Here is a 23,333-nt window from a genome sequence, read left to right on the forward strand (position 1 = left end):
TATGTATTTATTTATTTAACTAAACATCAAGTTAGGTCATAACAAGTGCAGTTTTCTAACAACGTAAGCATTAATGCAAAGTCCAGTCTTGATGCACCAAAAAAAACGTTGTTTATAATTTATTTCTTCATATATTTCTTAAAAAAAAATAACCAACCACCTTCTTCCTGGACCCTGCATCCATCTTTTTCCTCCCCTCTTTTTATAGTTCCACCAATGGGCCAATATTGTAAAAGAAAGCGAGGGGAAATATGTCAAGGCAGCCCAAGATAAATACAGTACATGTACACCTACAGGAAAACGGGAAATTCAGTCAGGGTGAACCCGGGCAAAAATCCAAGGGTTTTCCTCTCACAAGAGCCATTTTTTTTTGTTTTGTTTTTCTAACTAGCAGACGCTTTATAAGTGCAGAGAGTGTTTAAGGGTTGTCAGTAACCATTTGAGTGGAAAAGCAGATAAGCAAACCTGCAGGGAGACGCTGAAAAGGGCAAAAGCATAGTTTTAACCACATTCTATGAGAAATCACATTTGAGCAAGAAACATGTGTCTCTTGTGACAAAAATGTCTCCGTCATGTGTCATTAAACAAAATTCATTTGTTATTCTGATGTGTGCGGTGTACTATACGCCTTTTGTGCGGGAACAGAGGACTAAAAGTTATTAATGCAATCTGATGTCATTGCACTCGCGTCATGCCACACCGCAGCAAACGTTCATCTTGGTGACAGAGCCGTTTAAATCATTTAACGTCATCACATTCGGTTTATATAAGTATAGGAGTGCAGACCTCTAAAGCCATTTGTGACGATTCTATTGTGATTCAAGCTGAAGATAAATTCACTTTCTCTAAAAGGGCTAATAACGATCTCACTTGCTTCTCAGCCAATTTGCACCCTTTTGCTAAGAAAAACTGTTGCACAACAGCACATAAACAGCCTCTGAGGCAAAATTATTTTATAAATCAGTTCCCCAAGACAAATTATCATGTGTAAGGCGGTGCTTTTAACAACGATAACTATTCCAGGAGACTCCTCCAGTTGTGCGTCCGTTGCATTGCTGGGTATTAGATTGGTACTCGTTATCAGCCGATACTCAAAATCAAGTGACTCAGACTCGGCTGCAAAAAAAAAAAAGTGATGTCAGATTTTTTTATTCTCTCACAAATAAAGGAAAATCAGGAGTTGGCAAAGTTAGGTGCCCAACAGCCATGCTTGATTTAAAAAAAAATCAAAGATGTCATTCGTAGACGAGGGAAAGCAACAATAACATTCATGTAACTTTAAAATATTTTTCTAATAATGGGGTAAATGACACAGACTCGAACCCCCCCCCTTTCATCGGCGGGAGGACGTCTCTGCTATCTGAAATGTTCCGGACACTGAGACAGACACTACACACTCGCAGCCTCGCACCCGTCGACAGGAACGAGCAACCGAGGGGCACAAAGGCGGAAGCGCAAGTACTGGGACGCTGGCCCACACGTCGCAAACCGCAAACGGAAACAAAAGTTGATGGGTGAAAACAAAAGTCCCGCCTCCTCCGTGGCATATAGTCCATAGATTTTCATTTCTATTTTTAATTAAATGAATTCAAATAATCAACCTATTATTTGCTCAGATTCAGACTACATAATTGATCCCACAACATGACCCATCCAAACAGAATAGGAAGCCTGGCGGGTCACTTTTCAGCGCACCGACTTTCTTAGGTAGTTTTTTTTGTTTTTTTTAATAATCAAAGAAAAGAAAAACACAACTCTCGATAATCTTCTGTAAATGCTCAGTGAGCTTGATGAAAGAACAGAACAGGCAGTATTTTATGATCCATAAGCGCCTCAATAACTTTGATGCCTTGGGGAGCGTTTGTTTTCATCTGATCAACTTGCCTTGAGTGTATATTGCGCCTATTAAGACTCTTTTGGAACATGATAGTATCCTTCGTAAAATAAGCGTAAAATACATTTTGCTCATTCCTACAAATCCTCCCATCCTAATGTTCTAATGTTCAGTACCAGGCGACGACCGCAAGAAGCAGTTGCATCATTAAGGTTAATGACGTGTTGTATATTCCATGAGTCATTTTCCTATTTTCCTCTGCTGCTTCTTTTTGTCCCTGGAGGATTTTTATACTTGACTAATGTGTGGGATGAAGATAAGCGGTATAATATACTATATGCGTTCATTTTCTGATGGATGATGACCCAGTATGGATATTCACGTCTGCCAAAACCTGACCCAAGGTACGTTTGTTTCATCAGGGATGAGAGAGTGAAATTGCCTTTGATGGGATCTGTCCACTCATGCACACATTACAGCTTGAAATGGTCTCCGGCCATCAAACAGAGCGGGAGCCTCACATAATCCTCTTTAAAGTCACAAGGTGAAGACAAAAATCATCTGATATGATGTTTGTATTGGAAGAAGGAAGACTGTCGTAGTCTGAACATCTGCTTTCAGTTGACACTGTTTTCGTTCAGGGAGTTAAATGAAGGAATGTTGTCAGTGGCTCAAATATTTGAATGTGTTTTATTGTGAGGGGTCAAGTGTTGATGATACAGTTGGGCCGGTAAGGAAATAGCGGAAATGAGATTCATTTGTGCCGGGGGTCAAACTGCTTCCATTTGAAAGAAGTTGACCTCTGTAGAGTAAAATTTAAAAAACGATGGCAGTGTTGACATTTGCTTGGAAAGGATTTTTTTTAGTTTTTGATGAACCACATTAACACCAAAAACAGCTGATTTGGCTGTTGTATACAGGGTATATAAAAAGTCTATACACCCTTGTTTAAATACCAGATTTTTGTGATGTAAACTACCTTCTAGAAAAATATACAAAAAGATAGAAATTCACTGTTCCAATAGTTGCCACAATGAAAAAACATCACAGCACAGTTTTTGCATCATTCCTGTGTATGCAGCATTTAGCCGTTTGCTTTGCACTGTAGCAGCCTAGTCTGATAAATTTACATTAACTCATTCAAACCCAAATACGTGTAAATATACGTCATTTTCAATACTTAGTCCTTCACTCCCAAAAATGTACGTTTTATATGTTGTTGTTTTATGCAAGAGTGCTGCTCACACTGGCGTATGGAAGGTGCGACTGTTTGGTGGTGGTTGGAGGGGCTGTAGGCGCACACTAGCAGCCACGCTTCCGTCAGCCTGCCCCAGGCTAGCTGTGGCTACTTGTGTAGCTTACCGCCACGACTGTGAATGTGTAAAGCGTCTTTGAGTCTCCAGGAAAGCGCTATATAAATCCGATGCATTACTATTATTATTAGGAGCATACAGAAAGCTTTAATGCAGCTTCTGACATGAAGAGGGGACTTAAGGTAATGGTAGTTATTACAAAAAAATGGCCATTAGGTGGCAGCAGAGTATAAGAGATCAGCCAGGGTCATGTTTTCAACAGGGATATGAATAACAATGAAACTTAGCTATATTCTTTTTTTTTTTTTCTTTTTTTCTTTCTAGGAGAGCTCAGTATTGTTCATTCGATTTGACATCATCATTGCTCTCCTCCTTTTTTTTTTTTTTTTTTTAAAAACAAATAAATTAAAAAAAATTAATAAATGTTTTTTTTTTAAATACATATATATATATACATATACACACACACATATATATATATCTATTTTTTTTTTTTTTGTATGTTGGTGAGTATGTGTATGTGCGTGTGTGTGTGTGCGTGCGTGCGTGCGAGCGTGTGTGTATTCATCAGTTCACCTAAAGCCCATTAAAAAAATCCCATACTAATAATATAATATAATAATAAATTGCCAAATGCAGAAACATCAATGTAAGTTATCACGATGTAGTGGTTCTCGCTAACAGACAGAATTAAGTAACCAGAATTAGGTTAAAAAATTCTATATACGTAGACCATGTTTCTATAAATTTTGATATTTGGTTTTTATTTGAGGCAGATATTTTTTCCATTAACTTAGCTATATTCTAATGCTAATTGCTGCAAAATTGAAACAGATACAAATATATATATATATTCCTCATGAAAGAAGACACTCTAAGACTTTCTTTTGACAGGTTCCATGATTTTTTAGCAATAGAACACAATATTCTGTGGGACTTGCAAAATCTGTCAAAATCCAGTAAAACAGCCGAGAGCGAAGGGGATTACTTCAGTGAAAATTGCCGGGAGTGAATGAATCAGAGACATATTTATCCCCAAAGAATTGTTCAATAGTTTAAATTTTGCAGTTCAACTATTTATAGGTACACCCTAGTCTCTCAAGGTATTTAACTCCATGAAGTGGTCCAGCCTGGTTACAATGCTACGTTCAGAATTGCATGTCACGCATTAGTGGCGATATGAGTCACACTTTACGTCTCTGCTCATTTGTCGCTCGTTTACTCATCCGGAAAGGCCGCGTGTGTGGCAAAGGTCATCAACGCCGTCGTCTTTGTGTCGCATTAGAACGCTCTAATTGCGACGTGACTCATGAGACGCCCCTGTGGCCTTGACACTTTGCAAATACATAATCATGTGTTAGGCAGTGGAGGGAGGGTGCTAATGGCCACCTCATTGTTGACCCTTCAAAGATGAAGAAAATAGACTTTAGCAACAAGAGAGTTGAAATAAAGCAGGTAACGTTTGGTTTCACTGCATGTGTTGAGCTTTGAATTTGGTTGTTGTTTGTCCTTGCCAGAGTGTTGTTCTATTCTTAGAAGCACAAATCTATGACTGCAGATGGTCACGGTGTCCAGGAGGCTGCTTGGCCGCAGACCTGAAGCACGTCAGTACAGCTCATTTGCAGCGTCCCACTCACCAACGACACTGGCACAGACTAGTCCAGTGAAGGGAGTCCTGGAAACGATTGTGTTGGATAACCCATCACGTCCACTAAATATAAATGGATCTCATCCTGTCACGTCTGATCGTCTGCATTCCCCAGCAAGGGGTTCATGAGGACAGCGACGTGGCCCACCGTCAGGCACTGTTCAGAGGATTCATGTTACAGCGTGGATTAATCTGCATTCCTGAGTGTCAGGATTGCCTTTTGCTCATGACTTCGATGCCCTCCCTGACCTGGCCCATGTAAAGATCTTACCATCATAAGGGAGTTTAGCAGCAGTAAAAAAATGGTGTCATTTTAACCGCTCGTTTACATTGCAATGGTCTTTTGGAGCATCAAAAGAGAGCAATGTATTTCAAAGTTAGAATTTTTGGAAATGACACCATTATTATTTCTGCCAACTTTACCTTTACAACTATGTAACCAGTTAAGCCATAAATTATGAAGATAGAGTATTCAATATACAGTTTTGGATAGGACTTGGTCGGACACAGTTAGACTTGTGTTTCTTTACAAAGTGACATCACCACCTACTGACCTGGCAGAGGTACTGCAGTGTTTTTGGTTGTTATTGCAGCTCCTCTATCTGTGAACTTAGTTAAAAAAAAGCAATGAAATAAATAGGGCTATAGCTATTGATTATGTGAGATGCAGGTATTTTTATGTTCACTTGGGGTCACTGTCTTCACGTTCTACACTGTAGTATCTGTGACTTTGAATGTGTGTGATCTTAAAAGGTGGGGCCTGTTGAGGGACGTGTGCGCTGTTACCATACGTTATTTAGTTTTGCATTGTAGTAGACATATTGCACTATTTTAAAGTGGAAGTTAAACATTTCTTGACAATAGTATGTTATTATGTGACCTCACTAGTCTAAGCATAACATTGTGATTAATATTACGTTTGTGGAGTTATGAAACAAAATCCAGCCGTTTTTATCCATCTCCAGGGGGCGGCCATTTTGCCACTTGCTGTCGACTGAAGATGACATCACACTTGTTCAGGGCTCAGGCCGTTAACGACCAGTCACAGCTCACCTGTTTTCTGAAGCTGCGCTGTGATTGGTTGTTACCTGAGATCTGAGCAACATTGATGTCATCTTCAGTCGACAGCAAGTGGCAAAATGGCCGCCCCCTGAAATGGATTAAAATGGGTGGATTTTGCTGTTTAATTAATATGCGTTAAGATGCGTACAACGTATTATTGTCCAAAAAAACAAAAACATTCACAAACTTTGGACAGACTGTCATTTACATACTGCTTCCTTCTGGCTTTTTAGCCAAAAGTAAGCATTCTATTTGTTAAAGGCTCTTTTGTTGTATTGGATGTCATTCTATTATAGAAGTGGTTATCGTGTTGTGGCTCGTCAGCATTGACTGCGATTTGGCCAAAGCACAGTGAGGACATTGATGCGGTCAACTCAAGTGGGAGTTGCGAGATGAAAAGCATTGAAGGATACCAAAGAGGCTGCAAGTAGGTGTGGCGCACCCTCGTGTATGGTGCGAAACTACAGCTCTTTTGTCTTCTATTGGAGGAGAAGCTAACGGGGACTGAGTGGAGGGGAACATGAGAACAGCCTTGTGCTGTCAAAGCCTGCACACAGGGGTGCAGCAGGACATTTTTGGGCCTCAATGAAAACACTATTTGATACTTTACTGTTATGTTCTTTTGAGGACTCTATGCTGGGCCCCGCAAATCATTTTCTGACAACAACCAGCAGTATTGCAAATTGGTGCTGTTGCCACGTATGTCAAATATGATGGTTCACTTACACAGTCTGATGAAATTCAAGAACTGTGTCAGAAATTCTGCTGAATTTTGATTGTGTTATTGATTTAACAATGTTTATTATTGCGGCTGTAGCTTTGCATTCATGTATTTGTAGAACTGCGCAGAGTCATCGTGACAGCCTTTCTGTTTACGCTTCTTGGAAAGGCTATTTATTTCCATTTCAGATGATGCCCCATTTGTAAGAAGCATGCACTTGCGGGCTGGGCGCCCATGTTCCAAATGTTCGCTGCTCAATGCCAAGCAGCCTTTTCTGCTGTTGCTCTTGACTCTTGTGTGGTGTGTTTTGCTGGATTGGATGATTGAAGGTTTATAAGTAACAGTAAATTTTAATCTTTTAACAGACACACTAAACTTCCTGTTTTTGTCGTTTGCTTTATGGGACTCTTGGATGGCCGTATTGAGGCACTTTTTGTAGAGATTGCAAAACTTGGTATTTAAGTAGAAGTACTGAGTCAACTCCTGTGCTTAAGTAAAAAATAGAAAAAAATAAAATAAAATAAATAAATAAAAATAGGCGTGCAATTAGGTGTATATTTGATTTTAGTAAAAGTGAAAATGATGTCATTTACACCTATTTTGATAACTTCTCAGTGCTTGCCCTTAAAAGAAAAGCTAGCTAGCTAGCGTTGACGTAGCATTTATGCTATCAAAACAATGTGTCCCCCGTGGCTTTAATACACTAAGTCACAGAAAAGCTTTATTTTTTTTAATTTAAATTATTTTGTTTTTTTATATAAATACCGTCATTTACACCAATGTTTCAGTGCTTAAACTGAGAAGAAGAAAAAAAAAGTGGTTACAAATAGCATGTTGTTAGTTACGCTATTCTTGGCACAACTTTTATGCTATCAAAACAATGTGTAGCTTTGATGAGGTTGTTCACGGTGTCACAAAAATGCTAACGAAGCTAATAATATCAATTAAATTAAATTTATCTCATTCATTTGTAAAAGAAAAAGACTATAAAACAATATTGAAATTCAAAGTAAAGTAAAAGAAATGAAAGGGGACAGATATAGCCTATACTTAAAAATAAATTCTACCTTGAGAGCTTTTAGATTAAAAGCAGGTGATTTTTAGGTTGTCACAAAAATGCGCAATTCTCTTAAATGGTGCCATAGATGGGGAATATTTTGCTTCTCTGAATTTGTTGCACTTGTTAATAATCACAGTCACAATCATAGTCACATCATTATCCACAGTGGTTGATAAAAAAGTATCCAGCCTATTTTGATCAAGTAAGAAGTCAAAAGTATGCATATGTGTTTCCGAATGTACGGGTGTCAAAGTGAAAAGATAACAGAAAAATAAATATTGTCATAGATACATGCAAATGCTGCAATTTCTACTTAAATAAGTATATTTATACTTCCCACCATCATCAATCTTGTCTTGGCTTTATTAGATTGTGCAAGTATATATAATGTTGTGCCTTTTGCAATAAATTTTTTTTAGTGTGTGGCTTTGCTGGTTATGTGCCATTAATTTGAATGCACAAAACTCTAATAGTGCATACAAACTGTGTACTTGTAGCCATTCAACTTCAGGTATATCATGCATTGCATACCAGTACTGTATGTATATGCCATTTGCACTGAGACAACTCTGTGGCTTTTCTGACATTGTACAGGAAGTGTTGGCTCCTCCCACAGAGGGAAACGTTACATACCGGTGTAGTTGGCACAGTTGTGTATGTTTCACTTTGCTTGTTGCAACAGTGGCTGGGCACATGCTTTATTCAGCATTTGTCTTGCTACAGCTCCTTCTCAATAGAGAGGTAAGGCGTGATTTGTACTTGGCAGCGTCCGCCTGTTGAGCTTTCATAAATCTTAAACAAAGCACACCTGTTGCACTGTGCAGTAATAACTCAAATATTTTGGGTTTAGTGTCTGCTTGGCTTATTCACATTTGCTGATTCATTATTTGGTGTACAGTTTTAATAAATGTAAAGCAGACTGGAATGAGGATGTAAGGGAATAACACTAAACAGAAAGTCTTACTGAAAATGTGAGATAACCGTCTCTGGTATGAAAGTCAGTTAGTTACGCATCAGGCCCAATCATCTCTCTATACTTCCTTCAGGGTCAGAAGTCAGTCTGAGCCACAGCAACATGTCCGACTACACCAAGCCACACCACCCCAACCCGCCGCACGGCAAAGGGGACAAGTCCCACCACGGCGGCGACTTCAGCTACGTCGGCATCGACGCCATCTTGGAGCAGATGAGGAGGAAGGCCATGAAGCAAGGCTTCGAGCTCAACATCATGGTTGTGGGTGAGTCGAACATTGGGTGAGAAATGGAAAAAATAATTTTACAGTGTCTTGCCAAAGTATTAGCTCCTTGGACTTTTTGACCTTTCAGGCTTCAAAGATTTATTTATTTTATTTTATTTTTTGGTGAAAAATCATTTATTTGTTTTCATTAATTTTTTTACATTTTATTTTTTTCTTCCAAATTGTGAACTTAATGATCGGGAAATTGCATTGCAAGATCAACCTTGAATTTAATTACTTGTTCAACCCCATCATCTTGCATTGCTTTATGCAGCACACACAGGTTAACGAGGCGAAGAAATCTCACAAACGGAAAAGCCTCAAGTCTTTACATTCCTGTATTACCGGATGAAAAAGGCTAATGGACTTGGCTGTTTAATTTAACCGTTCACTGTTCAGTTTGCTATTCCCTTGCATTTGCATGCATTCATTTCAGTGTCAAATCAGGAAGTAATGTGGTGGTGTTGGTGGTTCAGTAAAAGTAAGTCACGCTGCTTCCAGTGCACCACTTGTCTGGGTCAACATTTTATGCATTAACAGCCTCAGACCATAACTCAGCAAATTCACCGGCCTTGTTCCTCGGTCATGCTTTTGTTGGCGAGAGCAGATATTTATTGTAAAAATAATTCAAGATGACTTTAACTGCTCTCCAGACTCCACAAAACACATGTGGTCAACGCAAAAGCCACGCTTACTCTCAAATAAACGACTTACCTTTCAAGCCGTCCTGTCCTCTAGCTCCACAAATGGTTACTTCATTTTTTTTCTTCCATTCTTTGAAACGGCAGCACATGTTTCCAATAAACCCCAAAGCTGTAATTTTTTCATATGTGTTTACAACAGTTATTGACTCAGCACTCTGTTCAATAAAAACAATCACATGTTATCCATTATGAATATTTCGGGGTTTTTGGCTGCCACATTCCAATATGTGGAACAAAGCAGTTGTTTTTATGGATCAACTTCAGGGCAGTGCTTAACACGCAGTGCTTAAAACTGTGCGAGGAACGAGCAGTGTGGACATAAATATACAGATAAGTAATTGTTGAATTTGTCATGTTAAGAAATATACCTTCAATTAAGGACAGGATGCATCTGTTTTAGCATGTCCGCACTTAATGGAAACGGGGATGTGCAATTGCACTTAAATTTGCTTTTGAAAACATCTCGCAGAGGGCCACATTGGTGCAGCCATAATTTTTTTTAAATTTTTTTAAACATCCCATTTAAAACAGTGGTCAACCTAACAATAATGTACACGTTAATACATACAGTCCATGTTCAAAAAGGAGTATAGGGAGGAATAAACTTTTCCATTCCTACCTCTTCAGCCTCCATTCCATCATCAGTCAAAAGGTTTGGACATTATGTGGGTGTTCCCCAGGGGTCAGTCTTGGGACCAATATTGTTTATATTATATACTCAGGGATGTGATTTTTCCGCTAATTCGCGGAATTCCGCTTTTTTTATCTCCCAAAAAAAAAAATCAGTTTTTTTTTTTTTTTAGTAGTTCATTGTGTATGCACATGACTCCGACAGATAACATCTTCTGCTATAACAAAGACATTTGTGGTATGCTCTAATATGAGTTACTTTTCATTTGGTCATGATACAATTATTTGTTCATGAAATTTGAACTCTTCAACGTTATTTATGTGTTAACTTAGTAATCACATTAGTTAGATATGATGATGTTCTCAGTGATAGTTTTTAAAAGCAAAGGCAGTCCAATGTTTTTGAATGTGACTGATTTTGAGTTGACTAAAACTGCCATTTTATATGGGATAGTTCAACATACATTGAAAATTTATGCTGTTGTTTTGTCTATTTCTTTGTCATGTGAGTGCATTGAAAGTACTTAAAAACACAGAAAACCCATGAGCTCCGGGGGGGCTTAGCCCCCCTTGTCCCCCAACCAGGGCACTGCCCTGGACCTAGCTGGGTGCCAGCGGCCCCCAGACCCCCGGCTAAATTTTCAGATAATTTCACTTTGGTCAAATCACATCCCTGTATACTGTATATTAGGGATTTATGCAATGCATCCCACCTATGAAATTTGGGCTTTTGTACATTTTATTAGCTATTTTTGCATGACAGTCCATAACAGTAAATAAAGGGTTAATGATTATGACAGTTTGAGGCCAGACATTATTTCTAGTATGTACATGATTTGATATGGGAATAGTCTGGACAAATCCCACAGGTGACCATCAGAACACATTTTTTGTTATCGGTTGTTCCACTGTATGTAAACTGAAGCTCATGTATGAGCACACATTTACCATGCATGGTGTCAAACATATAATTGTAAATCGTGCATGGAAAGAATGGAATATCATAATTCACTTGATTCAAGCCCTATAAGGTGTTAGCGTACAAAGCCACAAGGTAACACGTCTGCATTCCTGCTGCATGACAACTGTATTTTTTTGCATATGAAAGTACAGTTCAAGGAAATTGTTCTGCGATTGAGATGCAGTGATTTACTATGCACCTCAGCGCATTTGTGATGCATTTTCATCATTGCTGCGGGCCATCTCACAGATTTCAGGCCGTCATGTATCAACTTGCTTTATCACCTTGAGTGCAAATGAAACCCGTGCTTGGATGATAAATCACTGTGTTGTTAAATCACACTTTTTACTGTCCACTGGTGTACCAAACAATGAAAGTATGTTCTTGGAAAATGTCAATTTCAACCCTCCATAAATTTATTTTTGAGTAGCAGTAGGCCTACTCTTGCTATGTTTTGCTACAGGCACAGTTAGCTTTGGTAGGCTTTGTTGTTCATAATATTGTGCTACATTCACACAGCTAGATTGAAATCCATACCACCAGGCATGATGTCATTATCCGTACCACACCAGCTGACCTCATAGATCACCACAGTATGTTACATGGGCAAATAAGTTAACCCCCGTGTGGTCCACACATCTGTCCTCTTGACCTCCATAGATTCTTCATGTGACCCTGCAGCTGTCCTACTATGCTCATGCTCCATTAAAATAGATAACACGCACACACACACACACACACACACCAATCAAAGTCTAGAGAACCTTGCTTTTTACTCTGGGTACAGAAAAGAGCCTTCCCTAAACAGTTCCCACAAAATCGGAAGCACGTCTGTCCCAAATGTCTTGATAAGATTAAGAATTAAGATTCAGGGTGCATCCACTAATTATTATTAATAGGTGCTAATCAAGGATATCTGGAGAGATTTCAGTCTAGTAGACTGACAAAATAGTTTTTTTTGTGTTTTGGGGCTTTATTTAAGTTATTTTGAGTCAGACCAACTTGTATATTTAGGATCCCTGGAAACTCTTAATGATAGTTTTCTGTAATTCTTAATCGAATTTAAACATGAACTATCTTTAAAATGCCATACAATAAAGTAAAAAAGATTATATTCCTTAACTAAACATTATTTCTCAGGCACTTAAAAAAAACTAATACAGCTATAAAAATGTGCTGTGCATAATAGATTGAACATAAGCAACATTATAATTAATGATAATGATAATAATAACAATAATAATGTTTTCCCCCAATTTTATAAGCACAGTAAATTATTTTAAAGCGTCCTGCAGCACCACCTGCCTTTCCGCAAGTAATTGTGTCTTTTTGATCGTAAAGCCCCTAAGGCAGCGGTCTCAAATGCAACTTATTTGTGGCCCAGGACCTGTCATTCATTCACCTTTGATGTCAAGTAGTGGGCCGCATAATGGCATCCTGTGGGCTCCAAACGGCCGCCGGGCCGTGAGGTTACTGGTCGAAGGTGATATTAAGATGAGAGATGTCTCCAAAGCTACGCAGTTAGATTTTTATAAATGTAGCTACTTTCAATTAAAGTAACCTTAAGAACAGTTTTAAAAGTTTCAAATTTTCTTAAACTTGTGTTTGTGTGTGCTTGTTTGCGATCTACAGGGCAAAGTGGCCTGGGCAAGTCCACTCTGATGAACACGCTGTTCAAATCGAAGGTGAGCCGCAAGTCAGTTGCACCCAATCCTGAGGACAGGATCCCGAAGACCGTGGAAATCAAGTCCATCAGCCACGGTGGGTCATCTCTCGTCTCCTCAGGATACACCCTGGACTGGTCGCCAGCCAATCATAGGAACCATCTCAAGAAAACACCTATGGACAATTTAAATTAACGTCTCATGGGTGTCATCTGTGTGCAGATATTGAGGAGAAAGGCGTGAGGATGAAGCTGACAGTCATCGACACGCCAGGCTTTGGGGATCAGATCAACAATGAGAACTGGTGTGGCCTCGCTCACTGCAAAATCACAATCTCATTTACATAATACAACTTAATCGCAAAAAAAGGATGTGCACAACTCTGTTCATATTGATTTGCTTCACAAACAAAAAAACTGACAATAACGTTTTTCCCCCCTATTCTATCCTACCCTCTATGTCTTTCATTTTGACTGACAATTTTTTTTTTCACATTCTCCTCAGCTGGCAGCCCATCATGAAGTTCATCAATGACCAGTACGAAGCCTACTTGCAGGAAGAGATCAACATCGACAGGAAGAAGAGGATCCCAGACTCCAGGGTGCACTGCTGCATATACTTCATCCCGCCCACCGGCCACTGGTGAGCACACACAAGAATGAAATGCATTAAGCTAGCATGTCGCTAACTACACACACTCAAGACACACACTTGTGTCTCCCACTACTGCCAAGCTGAAGCAGGCCCACTGGGGATTTTCCCAAATCCATCAGTTGTACCGCAGCTGGCTCTCTTGTGACCACATGTGGAGGTCATTACCTCCTCAGAGACACTCCAGGAGGACTTTGGAGAATCACATTTCACAAAGTAACCGGACTCTGTTGTGCTCACTCTTGGCCTTGCGAACATGTTGTAAAATTGCTATGTCACACTGACAGATTATACCAACAGCTTCCATTCTATTTATTGCATCCCACCTGGGAACTAGGATACACGTTTGAGCCATACATGCAATTAAACGCCACATTTAAATTAAGTAAAAATACAAACAAACTGAAAAACAAATGGAACTATCAGCCCTACAATTTACTGTTTAACCCATGTGGCTCTTAGTCCCTCTCCTGTGGTTCCCCAATTTTTTTTTTGTAGAAATTAATATATTTTTTAACATTTATAGTTAGTTTTTGGATACAATATTATTTTAATTCATTAATGATTTAGATAATAAATGAATAATTAAATATTTAAAAAATGTCAGAGTCCAAATTTTTAAGTTGTCAGAAAAAGAGACGGAGGGTAGATTTAAAAATTACCTAAAAATGTCCAAAAAGTGACCGTAAAATGCTCATAAATGATGAGGAAAAGCAGAAAATTAAAGAAACTAATTGCCAAAAAAGTCACAAAATTTATATTATTAAAGAAAAAGCAGAAAATAAAACATTTTAAAATGTAACTATAAAATATCCAAAAACAAAAGAAGAAATCCCAAAAATTACCATAAAATGTCAATGATAAAATTGTCACCAAAAAAAAAGCAGAAAATTGATAGCAAAAAAGGACGACAAAAGGTAGAAGAAAATTAATCTCAAATTATTGCATGTTGCTATTTTTCTGTTACGCTCAAAGTAGCTCATGGGCCCTCAGTACATTAGACTAACACTACCACACCGTTTCCATCATCAAAATGGTCAAATGTTTTGCAGCTCCAGACAGATTTTTTGTTATTTATTTTGCCTAAAATTGCTCTTTTGAAGAGTAAAGTTTGCTGACCCCTGGACTACGTCCAAATAGTACCTTTCATGACATTTGCCATTTTAATACCTAACTCATTCAAATCAGAAGGTTTATAATTATTGCATTGTACATAACATTCATATCATCACATACAGACTGCAAGCTTGAACGTGACCTTGTGACCTCCTACTGGTTCATGTCTCCGACCTCCAGCTTCGTCCACTTAAACCTTCCCCTTGAGAGAAGTGTGTGTGTGTGTGTGTGTGTGTGTGTGCGTGCGTGTGTGACAACCTCCCTCATCGTGTCTTCATGTCGCCACAGCTGTTGCTTCCGGAATGTGTGAGTGTGCGCTGTAAATATGCTATACATGGGATGCCTCGGATTTGCAGCACGAGGCTCACAGTGACACCTAAATCGCTTTACTGTACATGTTGTTTGCTTGCATGCAGACACAATAGTCACCATTCAATGAATGTGTTTGAACAACAGGCATCTGTCAGCATATTGGCAATCTCACTGCCTGTCAGAGATGTAGGCGGGAAAACAAGAAGTTTTGGCAAGAGACAAGCTGACATGGATTTAAATGTATGGTCGGTGTTGCAGAATGAATGAAGGCAAAATGCACAGTAAGGATGCATGTAGAATATTTTTGTTTTAATTGCTCCATTGTTATTATAGTTGTCTTGAGTGGGCCATATCTAGATTGTTGTGATGGTTCTGCAATGTTGTGTTGATTGTTCAGGGGGAGATGTGCTTTGTAGGGCCAATAAGCAAACGTCCCTTCTGCAATTTAGGATCTCGCTGTGTTTATCTGAAGGATACTCACATATATCATCTTGCTCTAATTCTCCTTGCATGTCAGTGAAGTCCTTTTTATTTGGCTTTAGAGGTTTTGGATAGCTGAACAGTGGTCACTGCCGTGCAACAGCAACCATTACTGATAATAGCCAAGCCAATTCTGCTGTTTCCCCTTTGGTCAGTCTGGTTATTACCTCATTCTGCAAGCCTTCTTGATGGGGAAATATAGCTTATGATCCATTCCGTAAAATATCGTTTTGCAATGTAACTGGTAAATTTATCATTCATCTTTTTGTTTTTCAACCACATAAATAGAAGCATGACTGTATATAACAGATGGTGCACATCTGTCTTTACAACATATGCAGGAATATGTGAAGCATGTCATACAGAATACTGTACATGCATGCCTACTTATGTATATCTTACATGACATCTGTTTGAACGAACGACTTCCTGTTGTCACATTTGTTGCTCTAATCGTAGCTCTTTTCCTCGCTAATCCACTTTGGTAGTTATTTTTTTTCTTCCTGTCTTGCGCCCAGCCAGCTTTTCCTCTCTCCCGGGCTGACCCTGGCCGGATCTTTGAACCAGCTCGCCTCAGCTGAAGCTAATTGAAGGACACGGTCAAGAGTTCTTGTATGGGAGTTGGGGGGGAAAAAAACTGAAAACAAGTCAGTGTGAGACAAATTGAAAATGCAGATTGTCACTGTTTATGACTTTCTTGCAGCTAGTATGCGCTTGCTGTTGGGAGATGACAAATGAAGCATTGCAAAAGTGATACAAGATGGAGTTCAGTTAAACTTGTGTGTGTGTGGGGGGGCTGTAAAAGTCAAACGTTGCAGTCCAAACTATCAGCATGTGTGGGATGTAAGCAAATCGCAGTGAGACTAATCTAGAAGATTAACTCTACACCTGTTTTGCTTTTTATTTGGCTTTCTTCCCCATGAATGATATTTATTTCCTACCACAGGGAGGGGAAGTGGAAAAATGTGATGATAACCAAATAATAGTGTATTCGTTGTGTTCTGGCTGTTATGTAAAATGTGAGCAATACATTTCACCATTCTAAAAAGATCCTGGTAACTTCCAACATAAGTTTTGAATATTACATATCACCTAAACATTAAAAAGATTGGATGCACATTTAGGACAGTACACAATGCAACGGTGCTTAGCTTATCTGCCTCACAGTTCTGAGGTTCAGGGTTCGAGACTCTGCTCTGGCCTGCTGTTGTGCATTTTGCACTTTGTCCTCATGCTATTTGAAGACTCTAAATGATCAATTGGTGCGAATGTGAGTGAAATACACTTCTTGCATAATGGTGAAAACATAAACAAGCAACAAACACAAACAAACTTAGTTTTCACAGAGAAGCCATATTAATCAATAGCAATTTGCAGCAAAACGTGATCCAAATGATCAAATTCCACTTGGAACACATACCAGTAATGACATTTTGGCATTAGAAGTATGAACACAGAGCATTGGTCCTAAGGACATTTATTACCTTTTGAATGATAACTACCAATAATTCAAATACACACATGAGTAAAATTTGCTGCTTTTCAAAATAAAATGTAGATGTCTTTACCATCATTGATCAAATTACTATTATATGAAAATGAGCCATACGTTCATTTTTCTAATAACTTTCCATGTTCTTTTGTCATTTTGAAACAAGCAAATGCAAATCTCCTCTCACTCAAAATGTGGCCAAAGCATGACTAATTTAAGGCTCAAGTGATTACCGTTAGTTAGCATAGGTTATTAATACACAAAAGTGGTTACGTCACCGTCATACAAACAGAAATCTACTGTCAAACGTCTGTATTCTATCACTAGATAAAATGCATTCTTGTCAGCTTGACTGCAATAGAATAGAATATGGCTGCCATCTAGTGGTCGCTTTTGGTCATTGCAGTAAACTGTGTGAGATTTGTACAGCACATTATGCCACACTGAAATGAGTTACATACGCCACAACATTATTAGCTAGTGTACATAAATGCACGTTGGTGTCTTCCGTGCTCTAATCATTTCTTTTTGTGTCTCCCTTGCAGTCTGAGGCCTCTGGATGTGGAGTTCATGAAGCGTCTCAGCAAGGTGGTGAACATCGTGCCCGTCATCGCCAAGGCCGACACGCTGACGCTGGAGGAGAGGGACTACTTCAAGCAGACGGTGAGCACCATGTCCGCAAATTGAACTCGCTGAGACCCGTTTCACTTTTTGAGCCCCTCAACCTTAAACTCTTGTGATCTGCTGTTTGCCGCAGATAAGGGAAGGGCTGCGAGCCAACGACATCGACGTCTATCCTCAGAAAGAGTTCGACGAGGACACAGAGGACAGGATGATTAATGATAAAATCAGGGTAAACCTCATAAATGACTGAAAATGTCAATGGAATCGACATGAAACGAGCGAAGCATGAACTTGTGTGCTTGTGTGTGTTTGTTATCTACAGGAAATGATTCCATTTGCTGTGGTGGGCAGTGACCAGGAGTATCAGGAGAACGGGAAAAGGATTCTGGGAAGGAGAACAAAATGGGGCACCATAGAGGGTAATATTATGTGCATGTGATATTGAATTACAAAGGTTTTTTTTTCTTCTTTTTTTATCCAGTTCCACTGATGTTTTATTGCTTTTACAATTGCATGGCTAATGCTCTTATGCGTGCGTGTCTAACAGGCTTGATTTCAAGTGTATAGTTTTGGAATTATGCACACAGCTTGCAAGTTCACTCAACGCATTTCCAACCCCAAGCAGATATTCCGCTCTCTTTCTCTCAAAGGGAATGTAATTTAGTGCCTGTGGATTTCAAAGCTTTACATAAATAGCATCCCCTCCTCCTCCCTATTTGCACTCTTACATAATCTATAATTCAAACACGTGTTAGCTTTACTCTTGGCACCCATCGCTTGTCACAGTTAGTTTGTGAAAACGAGTCTCTCAAAATCCCCCTCAGTCAAAGACAAAGTAAAGAAAGTGAGAGAAAATGTCCTGCATTAGCTTTTGGTGAGCAACAGCACCACCCTGAGGTAAAGAGATAACTTGCAGGCACAGTGGAGCTGAGTGGATTTATGAGCTCATATAATTTCTCATTATATCGTTATAGTTAATGGCTTGCTTGATTTGCCTGTGGGTGTTGAGTTCCATTAGGGGCCGTCGAGAAAGGAATGATGAAATAATTAACCGACATACGTGTCTGCTTTGTTTTGCAGTGGAGAACATTGCACACTGTGAGTTCGCTTACCTGCGAGACCTCCTGATCAGGTCAGACAATTAATTGTATATAATGTCACAAAGAAGCCTTCCTTTATATTGTGGTGATGTGAGATTATAGGAAAAATATGTATTTTGTGAAAGTGGAACTTTGGATATATAATTGCTTATACTATTAAATGGCCTAAAAGGCATGGTTCTTTTAATTCACTCATTAAATAACTATTAAATAAAAATGTTTATGACTTTAAGGAGTAGCAGTAAAGAAATAGCTTAAATAATTTGGTATATATGTCATACTATTGTTTATATATATATTTATATATATATATATTATTCAATTCATCAACTATTTTTTTTAAAATATAATTTGTCACCAAAAATTCCATATATATATATTTCAGCCTTTCTTTAAATACTTGTATACTTTTCTAATGGAGGTGGGGAGAGCCACAAAAATTACAACCTTATTCTCAATAATAATTATAATTTGACACATTTGATATAGTTAGGACATTTTTCTTGCAATTGTAATTTATTTTATGTTCTTTTATTGTCTTAGTTTTCTGAACCTAAATTGCCACATGTGCAATTAAATTCAGATTCTATTAGGAAGAAAATAATTAAAGAAAAATAAAATTCAAAGATTAATTAATTAATCGTTTAATTAATTAAAGATTATTACTAATTATAATAATTATTAATTAATACATTCAAGATTAATTAAATCAATAATGTTGTCAAATTAATATTTCTGCAAAATTCAAATTCATCCCAACATTTTTGATTCTAGCAACGCGATTCCCCACCCCGCCTTTTTACTTGCGACGACATTGTGGTATGACTTTTTTTTCCCCCTCGGCTCAACCGTTTTTTTTGTTTTGTTTTTATGACTTAGCGATATGTATTGCATATATTGATGAAGAACGCATTTGTCTGTCTCGGTTTCAGGACGCACATGCAGAACATTAAGGACATCACGGGCTGCATCCATTACGAGACGTACCGCGTTCGCCGGCTAAACGAGTCCAATAGTCACTTGAGCTCGCACCCGCCCGAGCGTCCTACCGCTCAACCCAAGGCCAACGGTCAGCCCGAGCTGCTGCCGAGCAACGGCGTGCAGGCCAACGGGGTGGTGATCAAACATCAAGTCCTCACCCACGAGATGTAGACACACACACACACACATACACGCACCCATTCCGTTTACATTTACATGCCCATTTCCATACATGTTCTGAGGGTGAGTCGATTTTCCTAATGGGACTTTTTCAGTAATAAGCCACTTTTCTATCACCATAATACACATGGAAATCCACTATACAGTACAACTTGGTGTCAATATACAACAGGGGTGGGGAACAATTTCTATATGATTTATGCTAATTAGGATGGCGGGTGTGCTGGAGCTGATTCCAGCTGACTTTGAGCAAGAAGCAGGCGTTTCTTCAACCACGCCAGCCAACCACAGGCAAACGTAGACAAACAACCAATCACATTCACACCTAAGGACTATTCAGAGTTTTCAGTTAAACACACATTCGAAATATGTTTTTGGAATGTGGGAGAAAAGCCACATTAGCATGGGGAGAACATGTAAACTCCGCACAGGAAGGCTGGAGCTAGATTTGAACCCACGATCTCAGAGCTATGAGACGAGTGTGCTAACCGCTGTGTGTGTGTGTTAACCGTTTAAAAAGTCCGCAAACAAAGTTAATATTTTTCTGGATGAAAAATGATATTTTAAAGAAAAAATTGCATTTGTTGAGGGGAAAAAGATTTCATGGGCTTGAAAGTCATAACAATTTTCGATTAAAGTAAAAATCTAAACAAAAAATAATAATTTTCTCACTTTTTTTGTGCGCTATTTTTTGTTAATTTTTTTTTCGTTTAAAAATCCAGACTTTTCTCGTAATGCTATGCTATTTTTTTTAAGCAAAAGATATTTGTTTTTTTAAATATGACATTATTCTCATAAGATTTTTCTCTAGCGTCGTTTGATTTATTTTATTTTATTTTATATATACCACTTTAATCTTGTAATATGACTCTTTCCTCGGCAAAATCTTTTACCCAAAATGCAACGTTTCCCCCATTGAAAAAAAAAAAATCTTCACTTTCATCATCACAATCATCACTTTTTTCTTCTTTGCAGTCTTTGAGCTTTCTTTTCGACCCCTGCAAAAGGTTCCCCACCCCTAATAAACAGTACAGAGACGAACCTCACACTGCATTTAAGCATCATTAACTCATTCATTGCCATTGACGTCTATAAATGGCAAAAAATCATTTTAACTATTTCTATTAGTAATTCTTTTTTTTCCACTTTTGTTAACAAGAGTATGAAAACCTAGGAAAAAAATGATTGTACATTTAGAACAGATACAATTTGTGATTGTGAGTTAACTAGTGAAGTCATGCGATTAATTACGATTTAAAAAATTTAATTGCCTGACGCCCCTAATATTTAACTCTTTGACTGCCAGACGTTTTCAGAAAAGGGATGCCGTGGGTGCCAGCCGATTTAAGCATTTTGACTGATCTTTCAAGGTCCACAGAAAATGTTGTGTTTGGACTATGGGAACACACATACTACCAAATGAAAGATTGGACTCTCATCTTTCATTCATCTTTCAAAAGAGTTTGTTTCTACCTTATTCCGTTTTTCAGTAATCAACAATAGAAAATGGTTAGTTTCACCTGTTTTGAAACAAACGTCTTTTAACGTCTTTGGCACTCCTCCCTAGGATTTTACTAAACGTTATTTAATGTTTTTGGCAATCAAAGAGTTAATATTTTTTTCTTTAAAAAACATTTCATTTAAATATTTTTTTTAATTTTTTTTCTTTTAATTTTTAAAACTAATCTTTTCTTTTAAAAATTTTTATTTTTTATTTTTAATAATCTTTTCTTTAAAAAATATGTTAATTATTTTTTTTAAATTTGTAATAATTTCTTCTTGTTTAAAGTAATTTTAATTATGTTTTTTTAAATAATCTTTTCTTTTTAAAAACAAACAAACACAAGATTATTAAAAATTAACTCACGCTCAATTACAATTTTTTTATATATTTTCTAAATGTACAATAAAAAATTCTAGAATTTCATAGTCTTGTTACAAAAGTGGGAAAAATGTTAAACTAATAGAAATAGTTCAAATGAATTTTTCACGTCTATAGCCGTCAATGGCAGTGAAAGAGTTCAGATGAAACTAAAACATAATTTTATACTCTAGATGATTAGTTCTGATCCGTGCCAGCTGCCTGGTTTTGTTTGTGTTGTCATGCATCATCTATTCTGTCTAGTTACTTGGCCGTGTCCGGATATTTAGAGTAGCGCTATTGTAGTAAGATGGAAGTTAAGACAAACCTGACGCTTCCATGCTGCCAATCAAGAAACGAGAGCAACGGTGTGGGAGCAGCTATTCATGAAGTTTCGTCATGTTTTCCCGCCCACTGTGATGCTTTAAAAAAATCTTTCTCGCCTCACTGTCTTGTCATATAGGGGGCAGTCACCTTGTATTTTACAGTGTTCGTTTACCTGTGTATTTTTATTCATCTCGTTCTAACGTTATCGTAAATGATGTGGCAGAAAGCGGGCCACCTTTTTGTCCGTTTCTTTGGCCTTTAAATCCATATTAAAGTCCTTTTTTTTTTTTGTATGATGAAGTATTTGTGTGTTTTAGTTAAGCCGTTCTTTCAGCAACCGGGACTACAAGTGTTGAATTCAAGAGAGTACATAGCAATAAGCAGGTGTCGTGTTGCACTTTAGCATTAAAGGACCTGCTCGTGAAGTGCACGTGTGTGTGTTCGTCTAATTAGAAACCGTGACATTTACATCGCAAGCTGAAATTGTTTAGTTTGAATCGCATGTTTTGCATTCGTTTAGAAATGTGTGCCAAGAACTTCCGTAAAATAACATCAGAAATGACTCTTTTTTTTTTTTTTTTTTTTTAAACAGACTGAATGGCATCTTTTACATTTCCATAAATGTCTTACAATCAGATGATCAAATCAACACACAGAATTGATTTCACCGCTGCTTTATTATTAACCAAGGGAGTACAATTCCATCTCCAAAGGAAGTTATTGATTATTCTTTGTTTACTGTTGTATAGTTCATTGTTATTTGTGACGGTATCATAGAGTTAAGGTTTTATCTTTGATATGTTATGCTCAAAGAATAAAAGTTGATATTTTTATTGTTTAACATTGCTTGTCTTCATTGCAAAGTGGACAGACGCATCTACATAGATAACAAGTATTAAGTTATAATACAGAAGAGTGAAAAGAAATATCTTGGCAAGCTCCAAAATTCACTAATTGGCCCACGACTTCTTTTCATCAGCTATATATCTTATAACCATGTCAGCAGTACTAGTAGTATGCAGTGAGGAAACTGCACATCATGGGAAGCTTCAAACCTATTTCCTAGCGTTGCACAGTTTGAGACAGCCGAGATCAATGTCGTAACACACTGCGAACGGACGGGATGTCTTTATTAATTAGCCTCCAGTACTTTTCAAGCCAGATAAAAGTGATGGGCTTTTAAATTTGTCAGCTTGAGAAAATGCGTTTGTCACATGCTGCGTGCGGCCACCCTGCGGGGTGGCTTGCTCGTCTCGGGGGCATCGCCGGGACACATGGAAAGACGTCTGCCTTGGTTTCAGTTTTAGCATTATGCTAAAATGTCAGCTGTCTGCTATATAATGCTTGGGAAGAAGCACTCTGCTGTAGTGCTCA

The 23,333-nt window shown here is 38.0% G+C and overlaps 1 protein-coding gene across 5 annotated transcripts in view; it reads left to right on the plus strand.

Annotated features, from left to right (window-relative positions):
* septin9b (septin 9b) overlaps positions 1-22,800 on the plus strand; it is a 75,543-nt gene extending 52,743 nt beyond the window's left edge. For 4 of the 5 annotated variants that reach the window (XM_077571021.1, XM_077571022.1, XM_077571023.1 and 1 more), the window contains 9 exons: positions 8,685-8,876; positions 12,804-12,932; positions 13,058-13,139; positions 13,340-13,477; positions 17,432-17,549; positions 17,644-17,739; positions 17,833-17,929; positions 18,591-18,642; positions 19,543-22,800. In XM_077571021.1, the coding sequence (XP_077427147.1) occupies positions 8,685-8,876; positions 12,804-12,932; positions 13,058-13,139; positions 13,340-13,477; positions 17,432-17,549; positions 17,644-17,739; positions 17,833-17,929; positions 18,591-18,642; positions 19,543-19,762 (1,124 nt within the window). In that variant the 3' untranslated portion in view covers positions 19,763-22,800. Of the gene's footprint in view, positions 1-8,343; positions 8,380-8,684; positions 8,877-12,803; positions 12,933-13,057; positions 13,140-13,339; positions 13,478-17,431; positions 17,550-17,643; positions 17,740-17,832; positions 17,930-18,590; positions 18,643-19,542 lie in introns of those variants that run through there. The other variant, XM_077571025.1, reaches the window with a different exon arrangement.
* The last annotated feature ends 533 nt before the right edge of the window (positions 22,801-23,333 follow it).

Source organism: Vanacampus margaritifer, chromosome 7 (assembly GCF_051991255.1).
Source record: "Vanacampus margaritifer isolate UIUO_Vmar chromosome 7, RoL_Vmar_1.0, whole genome shotgun sequence".
Taxonomy (NCBI): domain Eukaryota; kingdom Metazoa; phylum Chordata; class Actinopteri; order Syngnathiformes; family Syngnathidae; genus Vanacampus; species Vanacampus margaritifer.